We start from the raw sequence: 25982 nt of genomic DNA on the forward strand, positions 1-25982 counted from the left end.
CTCGCAGTGGCGATCAGCAAACACAATGTGACATCTTATACAGCAGAAGTTACATCCCTTGCAGAACCTATAACCGATTAACCAGTGGAAGACGACACCTTTCACAAAGCACACCATCTGCAGAGCAAAGCACTAATATCTTTCACTATTAGAGCGAGGTGACAGAGCATGGAACGACACCCCCGTATCCACCAGGACTGCCACGACCTTGCTGTCATTTAAGAAAGAGCTAAAGTCACCCCTTTTTAAAGAACAAGGCATCAAGATGTACTAACAGCCCACGTTTGGTGTTAGAAAACAGTGATGTCTCATTATTGCCAGTGTGTGATGCCATTTTAGAGACCCCCCCCCCCCAGTTTAATCATCCCACTTAAAGCCCTGCACTGCACACACACACACGTGTTTCTTTTGTATATGGAGGGAGGCATGGTACAAAACGAAAGGCCGTGTGTATGTTGCATGGGCGCATGGTAGAAAGAAACGAAAGGCCAGGGACACTCATTTCAATGAAAACGAGAGTCCCTGGCCTTTCGTTTCTACCATGCGTCCATATACAACAATGTCAGACCCTGCAAAATCTTTATAGGAAAAGGGTTAGTGTTACACGAGGGCCGAGATACGTTAAACTTGCGGGGGTGGGGGGGGTTGGGGGCCGGGGAAGTTTAAAATTTAAATATAGTTTTAAAAACTTACCGGTCCGCGTCGCCTCTGGCTCAGTGGGTACCTGCAGCGCTCAGTCGGGATCACTAAGTAGCTGCATTGGGTCTCTGCGCCGGGATCTCACTGTAGGGCCGGCCCACCCCCTGGTGACGCTGGGACGTATTTCGGCCAATGTAAAATATTCCTGCAGCGTCTCAGCCGTCACTGCGCAAATTCCGTGTAGTCTCTGTAGGAGCCCTGTGTGGTGCCTGCACGAGCTGTGTCATCCCTGCCTGACCCCCAAGCAGTACACGCATGAGTTAGGTGAAGTCTCTGTATGAACACCGTGTGTAGTGCTTGCCGGAGCTCTGGGTTGTCCCTGCCTGACCCCTGGCGCCCTTACTACCCCGCTGATCGTGAAATGGCGTGTGTGCTCAAGATCACACAGAATGTGTAGTCCCCTTACCACCCTCTTAATAGCTGATCGCCCCTTACCGGGCGTGTGCAGTGATGACTACTTTTGCCTTGTGTACATATGTGTCCGACTTTTAAAACATTCCATTCAGGCCTCTGGATGAAACATCTGAAAATATTTGGAGTTAAAGTGCATACGGGTAGAAAGACGGCCGCGAGCTCTTTCTTTAAGGTGCTTCAGTTCTAACTAGGCCGATTTGTCCTGTAAATGTTCCCGTGGCCGTGGTCCCTCTTTGGATTGATGCATCGGTGATGCTGGGAAAGAATGCATGATTACAGATTCTCGTTGTGAATTTTTTTCTGCTGATGGTGAGACAGCTCAGCTGGCTGAGAGCCACAACGGCGATACGCCCTTTTCCTAACAGGCCCGACTCTTCCTTTCACCACCCTGAGGTCGATAACTCTCGTTACTCATACCTATAAGATGTGATGTAAGAAGGGCTCTTGTATAAGAGACGTCAGCCCCCCACCCCACGTTGACGACTCTACAAAAACTGAGCTATTGTTAAAAATGTTACCAGGCAAATAGAATCGTGGCCGACTGCTCCTGGGCCAGGGTCCCGCGCCGCGATCTTCAACAAACAGGAACAGCGTCAGCCGCGACGTCCCTGCCAGGGCCAACCCCTCTAAGCAGCGTCAGGATTGGTTGAGGGCAGAGATACTCCCTGCCCATTAGGAGTGGGGGGGGGGGGCTGCCGCATGCAGCAACCCTCTGTCTCTTAAGGGGGCGGATAGTGCGCATGTTCGGGCTGATCGTAAAAATGATCAGCCCAAAAACGGACATGCGCACTATTGCTGTAGTGCTCTGCTGTCACTCAACTCCCTGAGTGCTGCTGCAGCCCCGCCCCCTCCAACCTCCTTCAGCGTCCCTCGTTCTACTTCTAATCTCCGACGCTAATTCCAATCAGGAGTCCTGATTGGAATTAGCGTCGGAGAAGTAGAACGATAATTTGAATGCCATGGCATTAGTGGGGCAACGCCCCAGCGCCCCCAAATGGACGCACCGCTGAATCGGCTCCTCGCCGGGACACCGTGGGATGGGGCCGATATCGTGAGTCACACGGTGGCACCGTGCGAGTTGGCAGGAATACACCGAATACAATACAGTTACCTCCTTTACTAATAAACACATCACACTTCTTCACCAGCACCGAGACCTTCCGCCCCGCACAATATTTCACAACACAATACACAACACTTCTTCAGACTCCGTCTCCCTGGCGGACACGATACAGCTAAGGAAAAAAACAGAACGGGACAAACTCTAAAAGAAAGACTATTTCTTGCATCGTCATTACCTTTGCACTACCAGTTGAAGATTGGTCTCGGATGGAGCAGAAAAAGAGGTACCGACCTACCCGAGCCGCGCGCCGCCGGTGTGTCTCGTGCAGGCAGAGGGGGCTGCAGCAGGGCAGGCTTCCTCCGGGGGCTCAGAGTCAACACTCCTCTCCACCCAAGCGCCCTGGCTGCTGTGGACAAGTTTCTCTTCAGGCTTGTGACGTCGAATTGTGAAACCGAAACTGTATCAGCCAGTCAGGACCGCAGTCTTTCCCCAAGTAAAAGTATCGGATAGGATTTCCGTGCTTTGAGTTTGGAAGGGAGAAGCGCGGCTAGCTGGACACGAGTTTATGACAAATCTTTAGGTCTTGCCTAGAACGGTGTCGCCAGCCTCATGAAATTAGACAGGCATTGCCTAAGCCAATAGGTATGGATGGCCTTGGAAACCCTGCTTTATTTAGTATTTTCTTTTTTGCAAACATATGTAATAGACATAAAAAGTAATACAAAATTAAAATACCTGTTGTCTAAATATGGTATGCACATGTTGGGGAAAAAAAAGAAAACAAATGGCCATTACAACAAAAAAAAACATGAAAGGATAGGAGAGATTTGCCCTCCAGTCCTGGCACTGAAGCCCTATTTAAGCCACTGGGGGGACATGGTTTAGGGGGTGGACAAAAGCTAGCCCTCCACCCACAGGCTGGCACTGGGCATGAAAGTGGACCCCACAGACCACCTCGCAGAAGACTCCTGAACTTGATCAGAAGGACTGTCCTGCTGTCTTGGACCTGAAGGAAGGCTGGATCTCCTTGCCTCGAACCCAGGACCCCACAAGTGATTCTAAGGGTCAGTTGGCTGACCTCCAGTTTGAGCTACCGAGACACAACAAGCTCCCAGAGGTCTCTCTCTCGGCAACTGCCTAGCTGACCAGTTGCAATTGGACCTGCTCTGGACCCTGCTGCCAGCTTCTACTAGAGGGAGTCCTAACCCCCATGTGGTGCCTTCCAGGTCCTGGACCAGTGGCTGGTGTTAGACTGTACTCCTCCTGCCCAAACTGAAAAAACTGGGACTTAAAAACATTCTGCCTGGAAAAAGACTAACGCCGAACCAAAGGCGATTAACATTAGGACCTTTCTGGGCACGAACTTTGCCTGCTCAGAGCTTTTTCGCCTTCATCAACGACCTCGCCAGGACCCAGCTTTACAGCACCCTGCGGTCATCGAGGCGTACTTCGGATCCAGCCTGCAGCTTGCCCCTCCGAAGACTCGATGAAGAACACTTTTTCTCCAGAAAAGTTTCAGTCAGTAGGTAAACTTTAAGCCGGGACAAACCTGGTTCCAGTATCCAACCTGCGCTCCATCACAGTGGGCCTGAACTTATGACTTTGACCTGGTCTAGCTTGACGGAAAACCAAGGTTGGTGCTTTGTGGGTTTTCTTTTGCGCTATTTTTAGAACAAACTATAAAAATGCATATCTCTGGTCTGCTTATTGGATTTGTGTTGTTTTGTTTTCATTTTATTTAAGCACATTTACCCTATTCCCCTAAAATGTTTTTTGATTTTTCTTGTATTGTGTTTCCACTTTACTACTGTTTGAGTACTGATAAATACTTTACACATTGCTTTTAAGTTAAGCCTGACTGTTTTGTGCCAAGATACTGTTGAAGGGAAAAGATCTCTGTAAGAATAACACAGGAGCAGGTTGACAATACAATATGGTTTAATGCATCAGCTGGGGAGATCAGCCAGGCTCAGCTGAGACTGGAATCTGATGTCCAAAGAACAGTTCAAAAGCAGTGGCTTATATACTCTAAAACCACAAGAGAAAAAAGTTACAAGCATAGGATTTACATCACAAATGAGTAGATTTCCTGAAAATAGAACACATATAGATATGGGCCACATGGCCCTCGCATCTCATATTGGCGGAAACCTCCTCGGTGGTTTTCCTGTTCTCATAGTTATTATCAACATTTTACACACATCTGTTTTCCTGTGAAGCAAGTGGTTATATTTTTGCCTAACGCTTTTTGGCCATGCTTATCTGACCTCTGACCTGTGGTTTCATCCATCATGCCTAGCATCGTGTAAGTGTGACATGTGGTTTTCAACTGAAGCGATTTATGAGCAGGGGCAAAACTTGCACCTGGGCCAGTCCATCCTGTGTGCGTGATTAATCTATTTGTGCATGCATTAGGAACATGGTTGCAAAAGACATGATTGACACCTTCCAGCTCGGTCTCTCTAGCAGATGGGCTTGTGGTTTGTGGTTTTTGTAGTTTCAACATTTAAAAAGCTACTGGTTTCCTGAGTCTGGAAGAAGATATGATCTACGCTTCATGCAGTGGCTTATCTTTGTGACTGCAGGCAATTTCCTGCCCTTTCAACAAACTGTGTGACCTAATAAGTTCAGCTACACTCATTGTCCCTGTAACATGCTTTTTCTGACCTATTTCTCGTGCAGAGGCCTTGGCCTGTATTTCTACTGAGGCCTAAAGCTGCTTTTAACTTGGAACTTCTGCATAGAAGTTGCAGGCCTTAACTCTGTGTGTTTGCACAAAATGTATCCTATTTTTCCCTATATCATTCCTCCCTCTAGTTGATTCTTCAACTACTTGTTCTCCTAATCTCCCATCCTCAAAGGAAATCTCCTCATATATAACACTCTGTTCTACGACATCTGTGGGGCTTTTCCTGACCAAAAATGCTCCTCCCACGCCAGCTGTCATCTTTTTGCAACAAGCTAGTATCACCTGAAATACAAGGCACATCAAAAGCAATACAACAATTAAAGGCAACAAGGCCTTGAACAACCCCGACATCCAGGATGGCACCCAATCGAACCAGCCCTTGAACCACTCATCCGGAGCACCCCCCTCTTCGACCATCTTCTTGTGGAGATCATGCAATGTCCGAATGGCCCCGGGCAATGTCCCGTTGTCTGCATCATTGGCTGGCACATAGGTGCAGCAGGCGGAGCCAATCTTCTTGTACACACCCTCCTCCATGGCCGTCATTAAATCTAGAATGTATCTATGCTGCATCACCATTAATCTAAGAGCACGTAGTTCTTCCTTTATGGCATTGAAGCCATCTTCTGTGGCATTTATGGCCTTCATTAGCTCCCATCTTGTGATCTGGAGCCAGCGGGCAGTTGCTTTTGCCTGAAACAATGGTATAACGCTGCCAAAGAATAGCTGGGCATCATTAAAAAGTCTGTATTCTTGCGGAACATCTTTCCAGGTTGTGGCGCCAAAGTACTCAGCATTTCGTTTCTTCACGTGGTGATGCAGCAGGGTCGTTGGACGGATGTATGACGTTACAACGCATGCTTTTACACCGCATGCCGTTACAACGCATTTTTTACACCGCAAGATCTGTTACAACGCCAGCCTTTACAACGCATGCTTTTACAACGACGTACACTAGATGGAGTGCTGACATTAGAAATGTATAATTTACTATTCTAACTCCAGTCCACGTTGCAGTAGGGAAGGTGTTTGGATAGTAAAACTACACTATTTCTAATGTTAGCCCGCCATCTAGTGCATTTCGTTGTAATAGCATGCGTTGTAATGGCATGCGTTGTAACAGATTTCGCGTTGTAATAGTTTCGTTGTAATGGTAGTGCGGTGTAAAAGTTGCGTTGTAAAGGTTGTTCACCTCGTTGGACGGCTCATGGGATGGTCATGCAATGTCTTAATATCCACTCCTGGTATCACTAGGGAGGGGGTGTGCAGTGTGACCAGGGCGTAGAGACCACTCCAGTTCGGGGGTAGCTGTAGGTGGAGCCGGGCCCCACATTGCCAAAAGTGGTCCATCAGGCCGGCGGTGCCCCCCTGCATGTCGGCGTTGTCCACGGTGGTATTGCAGTTGAGGTTTCTTCCCACCTTTACTGTCCCATTTTCTCTAAAACAAAGAGAAAACTGTGTTAATTTTATTGCTACCCTAGGGTGTGTGTTAGTTCCTGTCCAGGTATATCTCTGTACGTTTGCATCCCATATTTGCTGACACTGTCCTACTACCTTATCAAATCTTAAAGGGTTATTTGTTTTCGTGCCATTCCACAATGATATAGCTCTACATACGAATGTGGCACCAGTGTGCCATTTTTTATTGACAAATACTGATCCTGTAACATTGAGTACTGGCCTAGCTGCGCAGTCAGGGGGCAGAGGTTTGGCTGAATAGTTACTACATTCAGATGATGGATTAGACTTTCTTAAAAAGCCCCGCTGTAATATCCATTTTTCCCAAACTGCATAGTTTCTTTTCTGCCCTGCTTTCTTCATTCTTGATACTTCCTTCAGTATGTCTTCATTTTCAGTCAGAATTTGTAGGATTCCAGGGGTGGTGTCAAATAAGGTTGTATTGACTCAAGACGTTGCCGGACTTACATGCATTGGTTGTAGCTGTGCTTTTATTCTACATAAAAAGAGGTGCAAAAGACAGTGCGTAACATTCGGGGGTACCTCCTTGGGGTGATGCAATCTATCTACAGCAGTGGCATGGGGAATAAGGGAGCATACATAACAACTGGTATTAGTTGTAGATTGGCCTATACTATGCATGTGCTGGTACCAACTATTTTCAAGCAGAGCATTGTGGAGAGGGTGATGATCAGTATAATTTTCTACACTTCTACGCATGCGCATGATATCTAATGTAGAGAAAAAATCGAAATAGATTACTGCTATCATCATCAATATTAACACACCGAGGAGGAAAAAGAAAAGAAAAGTACATATCTTAAAATAAGTGTCTGTTGAAGCTGAAGCTTTGGAGGGAGACTTTACTCCGGTTGCTTCTCCTGTTCTCCCCCCTCCTTTTCCTGCTCGGTGTCCGAAAGGATAAAGGCAAGGTCGGTGCCAGGCGGAGGGGTAATGGCCTTTCATAACAGGATCAAGTAGGCCACTAAAGTATGCAATTGGTTTGTGGCCTAAAGGGTAATTTTGGGTGAGTACAGCCATCATCACCTGGCCATTGCAGTGGCAAAAAAGGAAAAACTCTTTAGTGTAGTCTGGTGTTCCTAACACTGGTGCATTTGTTATCTCTGTCTTTAGTTTGTGAAATGTTTCTCGCATTTCTGTAGTCCACGTTATTCTGTCTTGCTGTGTCTTTGCCTGTTTGATAGCTGTGAGCAAAGGGGCTATCAGGGTGCTATAGTCAAAAACCCATTGTCTGACATAGTTGCATAGGCACAAGAATTTTTGCATTCCCTTCACTGTCTCAGGCTCAGTCATCTGTCTAATTGATGCTGCTCTTTGAGGTGTAACTCGGCGTCCTGAGGCTGATAGCAATTGTTCCAAATAATGGACTTCTTCCTGGCAATATTGTAATTTGTCTCTGTCTACTTTGTAGCCTTGTTGAGAGAGGGTGAATAGCAGAGACACAGTGTCTTTTCTGCACTGTTCTTCTGTCTGTGGCACTACAAATTAGTAAGTCATCGACATACTGCTTTATTGTACTGTCACTTTGAAAATTAGCAAGGTCATTCTTGACTGCTCTGTTGAACACACTAGGGGACTCACAGTACCCCTGAGGTAGACGAGAATGGAGGTACTGGGAGCCACGAAATGAGAATGCTGTCAAGTAATGACTATCTGGTTGTAGTGGAATGCTAAAGAATGAATTTTTCAAGTCTATGACTGAGAAGTATTTAGCATCTTTGGGTATGTTAGTCAGGATAACGGAAGGGTCAGGTACTACAGGGATTTCTGGTATCACCTTGTCATTAAGGGGGCGAGGTCTTGAAGCATGCGCCATGAATTACCATTGGCCTTCCTGACAGGGTAAATTGGGGTGTTGCATTTGGATATACCTGGGTATATGACTCCCTGCTCTACCAATGCCTGTATAACTGGGGCGATGCCCTCCTCTGCTTCTTTGGATAGAGGGTATTGCCTTACCCTTGGTAGTATTGCTCCTTCCTTCAAGGTTATTCTGTATGGGACTGCTGTGCGGACGAGGCCCACACTGTGGGGGCCTTTGGTCCACAAATCAGAGGGTACCTGCGCAAGGTCATTGTCCTTACTAGGACCAGAAACAATCTTTGGTATTGCAGACCTTGTTTCCAGCGTAGTACGCAATGGAGTACGGTCTTGAAAAACTAACACTGATCTTGTGGGGTCATCGGCAAACAACTGGTCATCTGATATATCTTTTATTTTTATATTGGGGTCATGAAAGATGACACAGGCCCACATCGTACAGGTGTAATCACTGGCCATCACCATCCCCCAGGTGGAGGATATCTCCACAGCTTCCAGCTCCAGTAAGAGATCTTTACCTGATACTTCAGAATTCAGCTTTTCTGACCAGGGGCTCTGGCGGCGGAACAGAAAGTTCCTTGGCAATTCAACTAGCTTTCCTTTTAGTTCTGGTGTTTCTGCTATGATAGTATACACTGCTCTAGTAAATGCTGGGATGTCTATAGGCCTAGCTCTGGTTCGGTCACCGTCTGGGTGGTGAGTGACCATTGTCATGATACGTGTGCGAGACATTCCTGGCGTTGAGCAAACCATTGTCCCATCCTCCTCGAAGTGGATGGACATGTTTAATTTTGCCATAAGATCACGTCCTAACAAGTTTGCTGGGGCTCTGGGGGAGAATAAGAGACTGCTGTTAACGTACTTCCCCCCTATCTCCATATCCACAGGTTTGGTGAATGGAACCCTCAACACTTCCCCGGAGAACCCCTGTGTGTCCATTGATGAATTTGACAGCGGGAGTCCTCTCTCACGGATACAGGACCTAGTGGCCTCAGTATCAATGAGAAAGCTGTATTCCCTGTCATTTATGGCTAACGTCACAGTGGGTTCCTCGTCTGGCCTGTGAGTTATCGATAGTACTGTACACATGAGACTACTCCGTGGGCACCTTCATTGAGCATATCCTCACACATAATTTTGCTGAAAGGGGTTTCCTCCTCTGACCATTACCCCACCTTGTAAGGTCTGGTGTTGTACAGTGGGCTGCACTGCCTGTTGCTGCCCATACTGCATTTGGGGCACGTGTTGTTGCACCTGTTAGGGCTGGAACTGTTGTTGAGGCTGCATTTGGGGCTGTGGAAGATATATCACTTGGGGGGTCATGGCAGGCTGTGCCACAGTGCGACCAGGTGGTACCATTTGTTGGCCATATATTACCCCTGCCTGTTCGTTGTTCTTTTTGATCCTACATTCTCTAATGAAATGTCCTGGCATGTTACAGTAGTGGCATGTTAACCCGCCCCTTAATGTGTTTTGCCTATTTGCCCCAAACCTTCCTCGCCCTCCTTGCCCATTCCTGCTATTAAATCTGGGGGCATATTGTTGGGGTTGTGAAGTGGTGCTTACAGGTTGCATGCCCAAAGATACTGCGGCCATCTGGGTAGCCGCAGTGGCAGTTCCTCCCTTTGTCCTCTTTGCTAGTTTCTGCTGCTTTCTCAATTTTATCTTTCTCACTCTTTTCCTTGTCCTGCCTCCTTTTACAATAATGTATTATGTGAGCCTGTATCTCAGTCCATGGTTTAGCTTCTAAGGCTACTATGTTGTCTAGTTTGTCCTGCACTTCAGCCGGTAATCCCTTCTTTACTATGTTTTAGAATAGTATTGCATTTTGTCCAGTCACATCCCATCTCTCTCCTACCTCCTGTGTCCATTTATCTTTCATTCTGCTTAGGAATTGTGCTGGGTCTTCATCTGGCTGCATTGTCTGTGCCATGAGAAATCCAATGTCTGGCCTATCTGGGTACATTCGTCTAAGTTGTGTCCAAACAACACCCCTTACTTTGTTGAAGTGTGCCCCATCACATTTTGAATTAGTCAATGTCACGTCCTTTACTCCTGCTTTCATGAACAGTGTATCTGTTTCATCTCCTATAAGGGAGCTTAATAAACTTTTGATGTCGCCTATTGCAAGGGGTATCCCTCCTGTGTGTTTTCCAAAAGCAGCTATCCACTTCCCGGCCCCTTCAGCAAGAGGTGGCAGCTGTTTTTTAAGATTTTCTTTATCCATCTGGGGCCATGGTATGTATTGGGGCGACCCTGAACCTTTAAATATTAAGGGCAGTTGTGACAGGACCGGGTCCCTATGTCCAGTAGGGTGGCGTGAGTCATACTGTCTGGCATTTCTTTGCCATATTCTCAGGCTGTCCTTCATATAAGGACAATCCCACTCAGGATCCCCTATGCCGTGAAGGATGCACATCTCCGCATTTGCCATGTCTCGTGGCTCAAAAGAACCATCTCGTGGCCATGGTGTCATTTGTGGTGCTAGTCCCTCTGTCCAACCTGCTAGATTGTCAGTAAAAGGGACAACATTGTACCAACTATGTTCTTGTTGGGCCACTATTTCATTGGGTGTCAGGTCACTGCCTGGGCGCACAGGAAGTATGCGTGCTGTGTCTTTTCTCAATGTCATTCTTCTCGTCATGTTAAATGTCCCCTGCTTCTCATAAGGGCGTGCATGCGTTCCATCAAATCTCAATCTGTTTAACTCTCGCTGTCTCCTCTGTAAGGCCTCAGCACCTCTGTTGGTATCTCCCCCCTCACAGGCAAATTGTGACTGTTCTTTATCATAGTCGTTAATGATGGACATTCTTTTAACATGCTCTGTAACATCATCTAATGCCCCATCTGATCCTACGTAAGATCTGTCTGACCTCATATCTTCTTCACCTAAGAGGTTATGTGCACGGAGGAAGTCCTCAGAGCTTTGGTGTTCCATCATTTGTGACCTGTCTAGTGTCCTCCGATGCCACAAGGGCACCTCCTCTTTTTCCCAGGTTGTTCTTGTGTCCATCTGTCCAACTTCCCTTATCTTGACACACATGTTATCGCCACCTTCCTTTATCAGCCTACAGCGTTCTGCAGGAGGTATTTTTGGTGTAAAGGCTAACTTTCCTGTCCTCCTCTCACGCTCGGGTCTTGAATTCCTTGGACCGCTGACTGTTTTTCTAGTAACACCTCCTCTCTGTGTTTCCTTTGAATCTGATTTTGGGTGCTGACCTTCACTTTTATCTTTCTCGGTAAGTGCAGTTTCATCTTCTAACTGAAATGTAAAGGTAGCATCCAGTGTTCCTACATATTTATTGTTGTCTCCCCCTGACATCTCCCGAGGTGTGCTAGCCATTCTGGGCGTGGCGTTAGCCGGACATAATCACTGTGTTTGGAAGATGATTCTGATGGTGGGCTACACTCAGGATCTGAATATCCTACAGCAGGCTGAGCTGAGGAGGTGGGAGGTGTGTTTGATGTATTAGCCTGTATTGTATACATGCCCTGAACCTTTGCAATGTTTAAACTTGCTTGTGCCTCTCGGTACGGTGGTGGAGGAGCTGAAGGAGAGAACTGGGGCCTTATCTCAGTCTCCTTCTTGTGTGTTTCACAAAATACCTTCCACTGATCTAAGATGGTCTTCCTTTTTTCTAATTTCTTCCCATTATATTTGCTTTGTAAAACGGTGGCTATATGATCTAACGTTATGGTGTCAAATGAGCCCTTTTCAGGCCATGCATGTTCAAGTTTTGATGTTGCCTTATGCCACTCCTTACAATATTTCTCTATTTTGTCCTTGTCACCAGGGAACACCTTAACCATGTGTTCTAAAGGGGTCCCCATTATTTATACGGTGCACTTGACCCCTGTTTAGTCTTATATTTGGGCCTAACTTGTCCCTGTTATAAGGGTTCACTCTTCCTAATCATATTGCTTATTTTCAGTTTCTAAAATACTTTCCACCTGATACCCTTATCTACCTAATGGGGTATTATGGTAGATTTAAATCAGGCTATTCTTCTTGCTACTCCTATAGCTAATGAGTTAATGTCTTGGGGGGCCTTCTGGGGGGTGTCTCACAGTGGGGTGAACCACTGCAATAGGTTTTGTAGAATTCAAAACCAATTCCAATATCTTAAGTGTGGAAAGGGCCTGTTCAGAATCACCTGCAAGAAAATTAAGGATGTTCCTATCAAGTCTATCTGTTATTTCTTCTATGGTATGTGTACCTTGAAAATAGCTGTTTAGGTCCTCATCTATACTATTTGATAATTCTTCTAGGCTCCAATCTGGAGGCTCTAAGGTTTGACTATAGGGATAATAATTGATAGCATCAGTATTTGTTGTGGAGTTCATGAGGTTACTGTACACAACTCTTAATCACTGTAATGTGGAGGACAGTGTCTTTGTGTTTACATCTTTGGGACCGATCTTTTTAGTTATCTGACAGGCGTTTTACTGTCACATCGATGTATGTTGTTAGGAGACCTAGCGGTGATGTATAACCAACACCTAGACGCTCACAAACCTCTGACATTAAAGTGTTATCTGATGGTATTGGGATTGCTGACCAACCGGGTTCAGTAACGTTAGAAAGGGACACAGGGAAACCGTTCTAAAAATGGATGATTAATTCGGGAATCGGTTGTGGTTGGGTACCTGTGCGCCCTTGAGACATTTGTCTAAATGAAACATTCTTTTCCTAAAACTCTAAAGTATTTTGCACAGTTTAGAAATCCTAAGTATAAACAGCACAAAACTACAAAATGACATTAATGTATGTCCTTACTTCTATTCACATCTGCATAGGCATATTAATGTACATTAAAACTTCATACTAGGGCAAAACTACTACTAAACTAGGGCAAAAACTACTACTGCTGCTGCAGCTGGTCACTTCTCCTAAACTCACAAGGAGGATATACTTCACTACCTGTAACTACAAACTGTGACTTTCAGACTTAAAGTCTGAGATGACTTGAATTGTTCTGCTCTTACTCAGAATAAAGTTCCAATGAACACCAGGTTTTCACCTGTTTCTTTGCCACAATGTCAGAACATACGCTGGCTGTCCAGCTTCAAGTTCTACTCTTTCCTGACCACTTCTAGCCCTCTTAGCCAGGTCCCCTAGTACCTTCCGGGCTTACCACCGGAGCTCTAGTCCTTGTTATTGTGCCAGTGCACAATCATGCATGCATTTCCCCACATATGAACATTAATAAAAAAATAATTATACAATAAGACACATTTTACTGTCAACATGCTACCTGTAAGGTATAAGGGACGACATTCTCACTGTTCTCACCTTTGAAGAATGCCAACTCTCAAGCCCCACCTGTCTCAGAGAGAGGGACGACCTTTCTACCCGGCGTCTTCTTACCTTCTTTTAGTTGCGCAAAACCATTTCCATAAGGACAGGCGGTGCCCAGGGTGTGGCGGGAGGCAAGAAGAAGTGGATGTCCTGGCTCAGCTCGCCACGATGTTGAAGGGAAAAGATCTCTGTAAGAATAACACAGGAGCAGGTTGACAATACAATATGGTTTAATGCATTAATCAGCTGGGGAGATCAGCCAGGCTCAGCTGAGACTGGAATCTGATGTCCAAAGAACAGTTCAAAAGCAGTGGCTTATATACTCTAAAACCACAAGAGAAAAAAGTTACAAGCATAGGATTTACGTCCCAAATGAGTAGATTAAAATCAGCAGTTACAAGAATTTCCTGAAAACAAAACACATATAATTATGGGCCACATGGCCCTCGCATCTCATATTGGCGGAAACCTCCTCGGTGGTTTTCCTGTTCTCATAGTTATTAGCAACATTTTACACACATCTGTTTTCCTGTGAAGCAAGTGGTTATATTTTTGCCTAACGCTTTTTGGCCATGCTTATCTGACCTCTGACCTGTGGTTTCATCCATCATGCCTAGCATCGTGTAAGTGTGACATGTGGTTTTCAACTGAAGCGACTTATGAGCAGTGGCAAACTTGCACCTAGGCCAGTCCATCCTGTGTGCGTGATTAATCTATGTGTGCATGCATTAGGAACATGGTTGCAAAAGACATGATTGACACCTTCCAGCTCGGTCTCTAGCAGATGGGCTTGTGGTTTGTGGTTTTTGTAGTTCCAACATTTAAAACGCTACTGGTTTCCCGAGTCTGGAAGAAGATATGATCTACGCTTCATGCAGTGGCTTATCTTTGTGACTGCAGGCCATTTCCTGACCTTTCAACAAACTGTGTGACCTAATAAGTTCAGCTACACTCATTGTCCCTGTAACATGCATTTTCTGACCTATTTCTCGTGCAGAGGCCTGGGCCTGGATTTCTACTGAGGCCTAAAGCTGCTTTTAACTTGGAACTTCTGCATAGAAGTTGCAGGCCTTAACTCTGTGTGACTTTTGTGGCGCACCCTCACAAGGATTGTGATTATTTCTAGAGTTGGGGTCCCAACCCCCTCAACTAATACTCCAATTTCATGCATCCACAATATGGGAAGCTTTCAAAGTCACCATAAAGGGCATCTATATAGCTAAGTGGATAGGCATTCTTAAGTCAATTTGCATGCCATTTGACAAGCTTGAAAACTCTCTACACTGGAGCTTAAATATGAGACTTGGTGCAATAATTAAATGTTCAGAGACATAAGCACAGTGTCATCGTTATCATGGTATGCAGCATAGAAAGAGGTTAAATATCTCCACATGAAGAGGCAGGATCCGAGATACAGGAGGGGGAAAGGCCAAAAAAGATGCTGTTGTGTATGTTGAACACACACCAACAAACCACGGTTATGGGCACACCAACAAACCACGGTTATGGCATTATGTTCAGCGAGTGGAGAGCTGGTTAGTGATAAAAGGGCAATTCTCACGGGATTTGTTAATTTTTATACTGCTATAAATGCCTCTAGAGCAGAAGCAGCTCCCACACAAATTCTGGGATACTTAAAAGGTGTGGCACTTGCTTGGGTAGAAGGAGGTTTGAGGATCTCTCTGGGAGAACCATTGACTGAGAACAAGATCAAGAATGCTATATCTGGTTCGCGGGGGTGAAACCCCTAGCTAAGATGTGCTAACAGCTACATTATATAAACAATTTATATTTGTATTGGTGTCACAACTTCTAGAACTATATGAGAAAGTATTGCAAGTTGGCCAAATTGGTCCTTCCTGACTTGATCAGTCGGAATTTATCCCTCGGAGGGCTACGTCCCAATCTCTGAACTGTATTCGTGAGCTACTTCAAGGGATTTCACAGAGATGGTATCACCCTAACCTGTCAATCTTCCACATGCTAGCACTTTTCCAGTTGACAGAGGACATGATGGTTAAGATCATCACCCAGAACGTCAGCAAGAAAGGGAACATGGGGAGTAATCATCACGTGTTCCCCCACTGAGGAAGGGTGGTATGTATAACCAGTCTGAACTGCACCGCCCGATGAAATGTCTTGATGCTGTGCAGTAATTCAGTGCGCTGAAAACCATCATGTAGTAGCATACGGAGATTGAAGAGATACAACCTGTCCCAAAGAACTAAGAATACTACTTATAAGTCTGAAAGGAGTAAGCAACCCAGGAGTTATCATGGACTCCACGTTCTCCATGAATTCTCATGCCAGCCAAGTCCTCATTTCATACCATGCAAAGTTTACAGCGCATCTTCCCACATCTGGGTTTCCCAACGAAAATTCATGCAACTGTCTCATCATATCAAGGCTAGATTATGCTAATGGCATGTGCCAAGGAGTAATTGCGAATATATTAGTTTGTTTTGTTTATTTTAATTTTGATATTAAAGGTGTGAGCATCGTCTGCAGGATGCATTAATGTCGGCAAACGCAATGCACATTTCTTATCACTAAATCACCACCGTGTCTTGAAATAACGCACAACTCCAACCAACGAGCACAATTCCTTTATTAGTTGTATCTACACCATGCAACAGGTCATTAATGATCTCAATGGAAGTTCACCACCTGGCACTGAATAATATCTGGTGACATACATTCATCCTTGACCCATGACAGTTCGTTTCTGACTTCATATCACAGAATTATCTTTCCAGAATTGAACATCCCTTAAAGAAGCACTATTCCAGGCCGAAACGCATTGGGATAGTTTAACCAGACTACTTTTTTCATTGATTTGTCCACCGACTAACTGGTCTATGAAAAGTTACCACATCAAGAATCTGAATATACAAGAATGAAGAAATTTGTGATTTAATAAAGTTGGCAAGATAATCAAATTGGATTTGAACTAAGATTGAAAAATCGAATACCTCTCCGAAAGGGAACCCAGCAGTGCAACTAGGGGACGGTTCCCTAGGCAGGAGCGCTATTTCCTAATGATGTGCACTATATCCTCCCTAAACCAGAGAGAACCATTGGGGGGCGGGGGGCGAAACAGCCTCTGTATGTCTCTCTGCGGAAGGGCTTCTGAGCCAAGGCTGTAAATTAAGGCACCACTATGCTATTTCTTGCCTGACATTAAGATCACTGCCTATGTGATACAACATCACCCTTGATGTAACTCCTTAGGGCAGAGATATTACATCCGATGCCCACCTTTATGTCTAGCTTTCATTTTAACTGAAGTTCATGCTGAGGTTGGGTAATGACCTGGCCTAGGCTATGAATATCTCGATAGATGCCTTATCGGAGGAACCCTCTCCAACTTTATATTAAGAGAGAGTACTGACGTCAAGGAGCACTGACAGCAGGAAACACACTGAGGTACCTTCCCAAGGTGTCAAGAGGAGGTGGTCAGGAAGGGCTGACCACCTCTCCCCGCACAAGTAGGTAAAAATAATGTAAGAAAGTGGCTCTGTATATACTGTTCCCAAATAGGTACAGTGTGCACAGAGTCCACAGTCCCCAGAGGTTTGGCAGAGGCTAAAGTTAGATATAACCTTACTCTCTAAAGTGGTAGCTTGGTCGAGCAGTAAGGCAGAATCAGAGGACAGTGTGAAGCATTTGTTGTACACACTCAGTCAGCAACTGGTCTCACACACTCAAGAACTGAACTCCAGGCCAATGGTTTTGTATAAAAATATATGGTTGTTTTATTTTAGAACCAACAATCAGTATCAAAATATACTTTCTTAGAATGAGATGCTTTAGATGAATGCTTTCAATAGGCAATAGACTTTTGAATGCAATAGCTACAGTTGTTGCACTGGGCAACACAAATTCAAACACAATTATACATTGAGCTCAATGGGAATTTCTAAGTATATGCAATTAGTTACTTTTTGGATTATTTTTCTTACCACAGGACTGGATCCTAGATTCAGTCCTGGGACATTTCCTGGAAACAGGTGAGTAAAAACTTTTTGGTTACAGGTATGATTTTTAAGGAATATTATTGTATTTTAAAAGTTGACAGAAACTTTTTCACATAGAATCACCAATGTTATCCTATGGGAGGAAATTCACTTAGCAGGTAAGTGGGGTTATCGTTACTTTTTCTTACTCTGTGTTGGATCCTGGATCCAGCACTGGTGCATCTCCTGTAAACAGTTGAAACAATATGTTTTTGTTATACAGGCGATTGTTAAGGAATATTTGCAAGTTTCAAAAATCGACACGTAGAAGAATTTCTGGTGAAAACCAGGCAATGTTATCCTATGGAGGAAAATCAAGTTAGCGGTAAGTACAGTTGTAATTACTTTTCAGGGTCAGTGCTGGGCACCAAGATCCAGCACTGGGATCTCTCCTGATAACAGGTGAATAATTTTATTTTCGTCATACGGCTGATTTTAGATGAATATTTTAAAGTTTCAAAACTCGACACTTAGAAGAATTTCCAAGTGAAACTATTTAATTATGCCCTATGGAAGAAAAGTGAGTTATCGGCTTTTGGGTAAGTACTCGACTGGCAGAGTTGAGGTTCTGGGCATAGACTCAGGGGTCTCCCAGGGTCAGGTAGGTACAGTAGTTACACCCTCAGCGGCACTGGGGCAGCCGGATGCAGAGAGAGCTAGGCCCAATGTTATCCTAGCAGCAGCCTTTGGTTGGTGGCTGCTGGCAAGCAGGCCACGCGGCTGTGGGAGCTGGGCTCCTGGTCACTTGCTCAGGACAAGTAAATTAGGATAGAGGTTGCACTCCCAGGGGCACTCGGGCGGCTGGGTGCAGGGTGCTTTTGAGCCGTCGGGCGCTCAATGGATTTCAATGAAGAAACTCAGTGACGAACAAAGGGTGCAAGCTCGGGACGAAGATTCTTCAGGTGCGACCACCACTTCGAGAGGTAAGTTGGAGGATAGGTGGGCACCCAGGAGTTGGGCACAGGGGGCCACCGGGGGCAGGGCTGCCTTTTGGCGTCGGGAAATCTTACCCTCTGCTGGTCGCGGTTGGAGGAGTCCCTGGTTCTGAGGCTGCAGGCGTCATCAGGATAGTCGAGGTGGGTCCTTGGGTGCTGGATTCTGGGTCACAGTTGCCGGGGGAACGTCCTCGTGGTCTTTGTCCACTTAGGCAGAAGCCAGGCTTGGCGGGTGCAGAGTGTGCAGGGTTCGCGGTTCCTGGCTGGTGCCAGGGGTTGTTGCTTGTTGTTGAGCAGGACCACTGCTCGTGGGAGTCCCAGTCTTTGTAGAGTCACAAGGCAGTCAGGTCCTCCGGGGTTTTTGAGATTGCTGACCACTGGAGACGCCAGGGTTTAGCAGGAGCAGGTTCGAGGGTCGACAGGCCTGTAGGGCTGGGGCCAAATCAGTTTGTGTCTTCCTCTTGTTAGCAGGTGCACGGCAGGTCTTCTGGTTTCTTGATCTTCTTGCTTGTTTCGGAATCATGATCTGAGGAAGGAAGGTTCAAGGTGCCCCTAAATACTAAATTTAGGGGTGTTACAGGTAGGTAAAGGGCAGGGACCAATCGGTCCCTTCCCTGGGGTGGGTACACCCCCTATCCTGCCACTCTCCTGTGGGAGGGGGGCAGTAGCCGAGTCCTGATTGGGCAGGGCTCCCTATCTTCGAGATGGCGAGAGCCCGGAGATGGGCTTCACCTCTCCTTCCCCACCTGAGGGGTGGGGTTGGCAGAGGCTGGCACACCCCCTTTCCTCCCTTGGGGTTTCTCGCCAGTCTTCCCGCCAGAGTGGGGGTCAGAACTGGTGGGGGCCAGTTGCTGAGTACGGCAAGTGGCCTGGAAAAGCTCACAAAGGCAGCATGCCTTTGAAGCTTCCCCTGTACATCCTGGGGGAGGAGACCTAGCACCTCGCCCAGGATGTGTATTGTTGCAGGCCCAGGAGAGCAGATGGGTCTCTACCCAGGGGTCCAGCAACATGTCTACTGTGTGGCAGCCTAGGCAGCCCCTCAGACAAGACGTGGATTGTAGGTTAGGTTCAGGGGGAAACTCTAAGTTGCCCTCTGTCATGCATTGTACATTAAATCCCACACTGGCATCAGTGCGGGTTTAATGTGCTGAGAAGTTTGATACCAAACTTCAGTCTTCAGTGTTGCCATCATGGTGCTGTGGAGTTCTTGTTGACGACCTCCCAGCACCATATACTCTTAATGGCAGCACTGCACTTACAGTGCCCAGGAATGGACCTGGGTACTGTAGGGGCACAGGGCTCATGCACCTGTGCCCACACCACTGGCATAGGGCACCCAGCTAGAATGGTGACTGAGGTATGCTAGGGCACTGTGTGTTGTGGGCATGGCACACAGGGATGTGTGCCATGTGGACTCTCTGTTTTGATCTATACCCAGACACTCAGCCTGCAAGGGCAGTGTGTTTGTGTCAGGGTACAGGGCCTCTAAGGGTGGCACAATAAGTGCTGCAGCCCTTAGGGGCCTTCCCTGGTCACAAGGCCCTGGGTACCTAGTGTACCATTTACCAGGGGCTGACATGTGGCCAGGGTTTGCCAAATGGGGGTTTAGGTTTCAGCATAGTTTTAGGGAAGGAGCATAGGCCCTGGGCACCTGATTGATAGGAGACCAGGGCACACTCAGTCAAAGTACATTCAGCAATTCAGCAAAAAGTGGGGGCATACCATGCAAGAAATATGGCTCTTTCTCACAATGTAGTAACACAGTATTTTGTTCTGTACCAAGACACTCAGCCTGCAACGGCAGTGTGTGTGTGGCAGGGTACAGAGCCTCTAAGGGTGGCACAATAAGTGCTGCAGCCCTTAGGGGCCTTCTCTGGTCGCAAGGCCCTGAGTACCTAGGGTACCATTTACCAGGGGCTGACATGTGGCCAGATATGCCAATTAGGTTTAGGCTTCAATGCAGGTTTAGGGAAGAAACACAGGCCTTGGGTACCTGATTGGCAGGAGCCCAGGGCACACTCAGTCAAAGTACATCAGCAATTCAGCAAAAGGTGGGGGCATACCATGCAAGAAAGATGGCACTTTCTCACAAGTAACAGACAAACTTTGTAAAAGGGTAAGAAAACTGACAGCCTAGCAATTGGATGCACATTATCTTCCCAGGACCCTTTGTTAGAAGAAGAAAAGCATATTATAGGAAGCTGGCTCTGTATATACTATACCAAAGTTAGGTATAGTGTGCACAGAGTCCAGTTGAACCTGAAAAGTAGGCAGAGGTAAAAGTAGATAGCACATTACTCTCTATTTGTGGTAGTGAGGTCGAGCAGTAAGGCTTTATCAGAGGGCAGTGTTAAGCATTTGTTGTACACACCCAGGTAGCAAATAATATCACACACTCAAAGACTGAACTCAGACCAATTTTATTTGTATACAAATATTGTTTAGGTATTTTATTTCAGGAACCAAGCCACACCTGGTGCAGGTAAGTGGAATAAAAGCTTTGCAAAATCGTATGCAATGCTTTACAGTTGAATGCAGGTTCCAATACAGTTGATTGAATTACAGGTAAGTCAATGTTTCAAAATTACTTTTCAGTTACTTTACAGATGACTTTGTATGTTACTTTTCAGATTACTTTTTAAGTTACTTTTTCTACTCACTGTGATATGCCTAGATATCACACTGGGACATTTCCTAGAGAAAAGGTAAGTAAATCAGTTTTTGTACATTTTGCAAATTGTCAGTGTTTCATACAATCCTACTCCACACAGAACAATTTTCAAGGAAAAACAGCCAGTGTATTCCTATGGAGAAAAATGAAATTGACGGTTTGAAGGTAAGTACAAGTTTGGTGGGAGTTGGTATTCTGGGGTTAGAACCAGGGTTTGCCCAGGGTCAAGGATGCACTCTCAGAACACCATCAGCGGCACTAGGGCGGCCGGGTGCGGAGTGCTGAGGCACAATGTTATCTAATGGGGGATAGGGGGCCTCCGGTTGGTGTCTGCTCATGAGCAGACCACAAGAATGTGGGAGCCAAGCTTCTGGAGTCGGGCTCAGGGCAAAGGGGAATCTGAGTTAGCACACAAGGTGCACCTGCAGCAGGGCAGGGGTGGCTGGGTGCAGGTTTCTGTTTTGGCATTGGGTGCCCTGTTGTTTTCAGTGGGAGTTGCCGGTTCTGGATTGTGGCTGCAGGCACGGCTCAGGAAGACTTCTGGGAGGAACCAACAGCTGGGCAGGTAACTTGGAGGACTTGGGGGGAAACCTCAGGTTCTCTTCTCCAGGGCGCCTGGATGCAGGGGTGTCTTTTGAGGTTGGATTTCACCTTACCGGGCCACTCGCAGTTGTAGGGGACTCCGTGCAGAGACTGCAGGTGACATCGGGGAGTCCTGGAAGGGTCAACCCCCGGTGGACTCGGACTCTAGAGCGCTGGGGAACCTTGCTGGGACAGGTGGGCCACCGGGATTCGGGACGTAGGCATCGGGTGCAGTGGTGGTTCAAGGCATCGGGTTTCTTTTTCCTCAGCAGCCTCGGAGTCTTTCTTTGGGGTTTCTTCAGAACAGAACTGCTGTTCACAGGAGATCCAGTCTTTGTTGAAGGCAGTCAGTCCTCCCAGGGTTTCTGGAGGTCGCTGGCTGCAGGACAAGGCGACTTTTAGCGCAGGATCGCTGGAAAATGCAGAATGGCCAGGTAGGGCTGGGGCCAAGTTAGCTCTTCTCAGCAGTCTCCTCTGCTGGGCGTCTTCTTTCATCCTTCTTCTTCTTAGGTTGCGGGAATCTGTCTTCTTAGTTCAGGCCTGCCCCCTAAATACTGTGTTTAGGGGGGATTTTAGGGGTCTCGGGTCAGTAGCCAAGTGGCTACTGACCTTAGGGTGACTACAACCTTGGTGTGCACACCCCACGTGGGGGAGTGGACACAATCCCTAATCCTGATTGGAGAGTGCCTGCCATCTGCAAGATGACAGGCACTGAAGAGTGGGCTTCATCTCACCTCCCCCAGCCGTGGTGTGGTGTTGGCAGAGGTGGGCACACCTTCTGGGCTGGCTAATTTTTCCCGCCTGTCTTCCTGCCAAAAAGGAGGGGAGACAGGAAGGCGGCCTGCTCCTGATAACAGGAGAGGCTGGGGTCACGTTACAAAGGTGGCAAAGCCACTGAAGCTCCTCAGCCACAGATGGCTCTTCCTGGTCTGGGGGAGGTGTGACCACCTCCGCCCAGGAAAGGCTTTGTTTCTGGGGTCAGGGAGCGAAGGCTCCATCCCCCGGGTGTCCAGAAACATGTCTTGTGGAGACAGGCGGATGTGTACCAGTCTGAACCCACCAGAGGCTGGTCATATTTCATGGGGCATCTCGAAGATGCCCTCTGAGTGCATTTTTCATTAAATCCCACACTGGCATTAGTGTAGGTTTAATGTGATAAGACGTTTGATACCAAACTTCCCAGTTTTCAGTAAAGCCATTTGCGTGCTGTAGTGTTTGTAATGACAAACTCCCAGCACCATATACTCTTAATGTCTAAGAATTGGTCTAGACATGCTAGGGGTACAGGGCTCATGTACCTGTACCCTCACCACTGGTATAGTGCACCCAGCTAGAGGGGGGCTGACCTATGCCAAGGAAGTGGGTTGTAGGCATGGCACACAGGGATGTGTGCCATGTTGACTCTTCACATTGTTATGCACCAAAACAGGCAGCCTGCCATGGCAGTGTGTGTGTGTAAAGGTACAGGGCCTCTAAGGGTGGCACAATAAGTGCTCCAGCCCTTAGAGGCCTTCCCTTGCCACAGTGCCCTTGGTACCCATGGTACATTTTACAAAGGACTGGCATGTGGCCAGAGAGGTGCCAATTGGGGGTACAAGGTACAGTTTGGGAAGGAATACAGGCCCTGGGAACCCGATTGGCAGGGACCCAGGACACATCAAGTCAAAGTGCATCAGTAGTCTGACAAAAAGTAGGGGGGAGGCTACTGCAACAGAAACCCAGCTTCCTACAGGGGGGCAATATATGAGTGGGGTAATGCCACAATGCTCAAACACAGGAACCGCCGCTGGTGGGTGGGATGGCTCAAACTAAAGAGTCCTGTAGGACACAACGGGTGAAATGACCATCCTATTAGACCTGGCTGTCAAGGCAGAAGTGCTTTGTGAACATGTGTAACTTACCTTTGGTAATGTTTGTTGTGGACACTCCTTCTACCTGCAGATTCCGCACCTCTTTAAACTCCTTCAAGCATAAAACGAAATCCAGAAAGCTTGAAATAGCTCTCAAACTACCAGGTGTCCCGCAGCTCCAACACTACGCCACACTTCCCCAGATGAGATACCACAGATACGTATATGGAACCACCCCGGAACTCTGAAGTCCCCTTCCATCCCTTTTTCCTCACCTTGAGACGTGAAGATGAGAGTAACAAAGATGAAGTGCACTCAATTAAGTTGGCCCCTTTATTAAGTATATTCAGTAGTCCTCAGAACAAGAAGACAGGCCGGATCAGTGAATAATCTGTAGGTAGATGGAGTAGCCAACAGAAAGAAAATGTTATTTACTCTGTAAGCATCTGTAGTGTGTAGTGCTGTAGATTCACATGTTCTGCATACTCCTGCAGTTTTCTGTTGGACTCGGACATTTTAATGTGTTTTTATTTGAGGAAAGGCTTTTAAGACTGGGGATGCACTATGACTCCACCCTTAGTAGGCAATCTGCATGGGGCCCAACTCTATTTTAGATAGTTTTCCACACAGCTGGTAAGAGTAAGTACGGCGTGACGAGTGAACGTAGTTTGGTGCACCATGGGCATTGGGGAAGTTATAAAAGAATACAAATAGAGTCAAAATCTTCCATGGTGGAGGGTGGGAGCATGTGAATCTATAGCACTACAACCTATGAACAGATGTTTACAGGGCAACATCTTAATTTTGTGGCATGTGTTGCTATAGATACATATGCTATGCATAGAATGTAAAGCAGTATCCCTAATAGGGAGTGGGCTCTATTGGTTTATTGTTAGCAGGTTTGGACTCATTTGACTATCCGTCTGGCAATACCGGCTTGGAAATAGGCTGGCCTTTGTGAGGTTTCGCAAAGGCTACAAATAAGGGTGGGGCTTGCAGAAGGGCTCACTCTGCTACAGAGTCTGGTGGAGGGAAAAAGAGTAGCAGCTATATAGTTTGGTTGCGATGGAAAGGGGAAACCACTTTGAAGAGATGCTTTGGGCTGGATCTTAGAACAATCTTGTCCTGTGGCACTAAATGAAAGGTTATTGGAGTGTGAAGTCCTGCAACTCACTGATGTGTCTGAGAGATGTTATGGCTACAAGGAAGACAAAGGTTACCCTGCAACCTTCTGTTCTTAGCTTGCAGTGCTGTAGATTCACATGCCTCGGATACTCCTGGCAACTAGTGTTGGGCTTGGACGTCTGCGAGTTGTTCTTTGAAGCAGTCTTTCGAGGCATATTGTGACTTCTTTAGCTGGCAAAGAGCATGTCAGATTGTTTTTCGCACAGTGGGTAAGAGTACCATGGAATGGTGAGTAGACAGAGTGTGGTATACATGTGTATTAAGGAGCTTAAGCAGTAAGGAAAGGAGATCTATGATCAAAGCCACAACTTTTCAGGGTGGAAGGTGGGCACATGTGAATCTGCAGCACTACACACTACTAACAGCTGCTTACAGGGTAAATAACATTTTCCATTCGTAGTATGTGTTACTGTAGATACCCCAGCTCTGCATAGATTGTAAAGGAGTATTCTTCTCCAGTGGTGGCTATTGTGTGAATGATGGGGATGTCTGAAATAGGCTCTTGTCTAGCAAAGACATCCACACAATAGTGTTTGATAAACATATGTGAGGTTTAACATGTGACTGTTCTATATATACCCACTAGGGGAATGTTCCCTAATTACAGCTGCCTTCTGTGTAGTATGGGTCCTGGGTGTAACTGAGAGGGGTCTTTTGGCTTGGTAAAAGTAGGTTTAAATGCACTTAACTATCCATCTAGCAATACCTGCTTTGGATATAGACTGACTCTTGTGAGACTTTATGACAGCCACAAAGAGTTGGTCTGAACTATTGAAAGACTTAGGGCCATATGTAGGTAATTTCTATTTACCGATTCCTAAATACCGAATTTTACCGATTCGGTATTTAAAAATTGGTAAATAGAATGTAGGTAAACAATCGGTAAATGTTACCGATTCGGTAATATTCGTTATTATCGATTCGGTATTTACCGAATCGGTAATAAGGAATACCTTCCCATTCATTCCCATGGGTCTGGAGGCCCATAGGAATGAATGGGAAGCCATTCACTATTACCGATTCGGTAAATACCGATTCAGTAATAGGGGGAGCATATTCAAGGGTGGCAGGGTGTCACATTGACACCTTGTTGCACCCCTGAATCGTGCATGTGTGCACATGTGGCGCACATTCATGCCCTAAGGGCATGAATGTCTGCCACATGGCACTTTTAAAAATGCACAAAATTGCTTTTTAAAAGGTATTCGGTATTTACCACCAACCTGTAGTTGATGGTAAATAACGAATCCTTAAACCAAAAATGCACTCACTTGAGTGC

At 46.3% G+C, this 25982-nt stretch overlaps 2 protein-coding genes and 1 pseudogene across 12 annotated transcripts in view; all 3 read right to left on the reverse strand.

The window, feature by feature from the left end:
* LOC146786085 (eukaryotic translation initiation factor 4 gamma 1-like) overlaps positions 1-13612 on the reverse strand; it is a 68960-nt gene extending 55348 nt beyond the window's left edge. For 4 of the 11 annotated variants that reach the window (XR_014970846.1, XM_085635555.1, XM_085635548.1 and 1 more), the window contains exon 1: positions 2412-2608. The gene's annotated coding sequence lies outside the window, so the exon portion shown is untranslated. Of the gene's footprint in view, positions 1-2411; positions 2638-13533 lie in introns of those variants that run through there. The other 7 variants (XM_085635557.1, XM_085635550.1, XR_014970847.1 and 4 more) reach the window with 6 other exon arrangements.
* On the reverse strand, positions 4105-8948 carry LOC146786086 (uncharacterized). The gene is made up of 2 exons (XM_085633158.1): positions 8304-8948; positions 4105-5771 (listed from the first exon to the last, which is right to left on the reverse strand). Exons 1-2 carry the CDS (start codon positions 8946-8948, stop codon positions 4899-4901), a joined length of 1518 nt encoding a protein of 505 aa, XP_085489284.1. The 3' UTR covers positions 4105-4898.
* On the reverse strand, positions 9276-11996 carry LOC146786087 (uncharacterized; annotated as a pseudogene).
* Positions 13613-25982: the final 12370 nt, after the last annotated feature.

Source organism: Triturus cristatus, chromosome 11 (genome assembly GCF_964204655.1).
Source record: "Triturus cristatus chromosome 11, aTriCri1.1, whole genome shotgun sequence".
Lineage (NCBI taxonomy): Eukaryota > Metazoa > Chordata > Amphibia > Caudata > Salamandridae > Triturus > Triturus cristatus.

Bases quoted from the DNA above. Each gene is read 5' to 3' on its own strand.
- LOC146786086 (XM_085633158.1), bottom strand. From the start codon at position 8,948: ATGTCCATCCACTTCGAGGAGGATGGGACAATGGTTTGCTCAACGCCA. The intron at 5,772-8,303 runs GTAAGGCAATAC...GCGTTGTAACAG, and splicing joins AAGGAGCAATACTACCAAGG to ATCTTGCGGTGTAAAAAATG.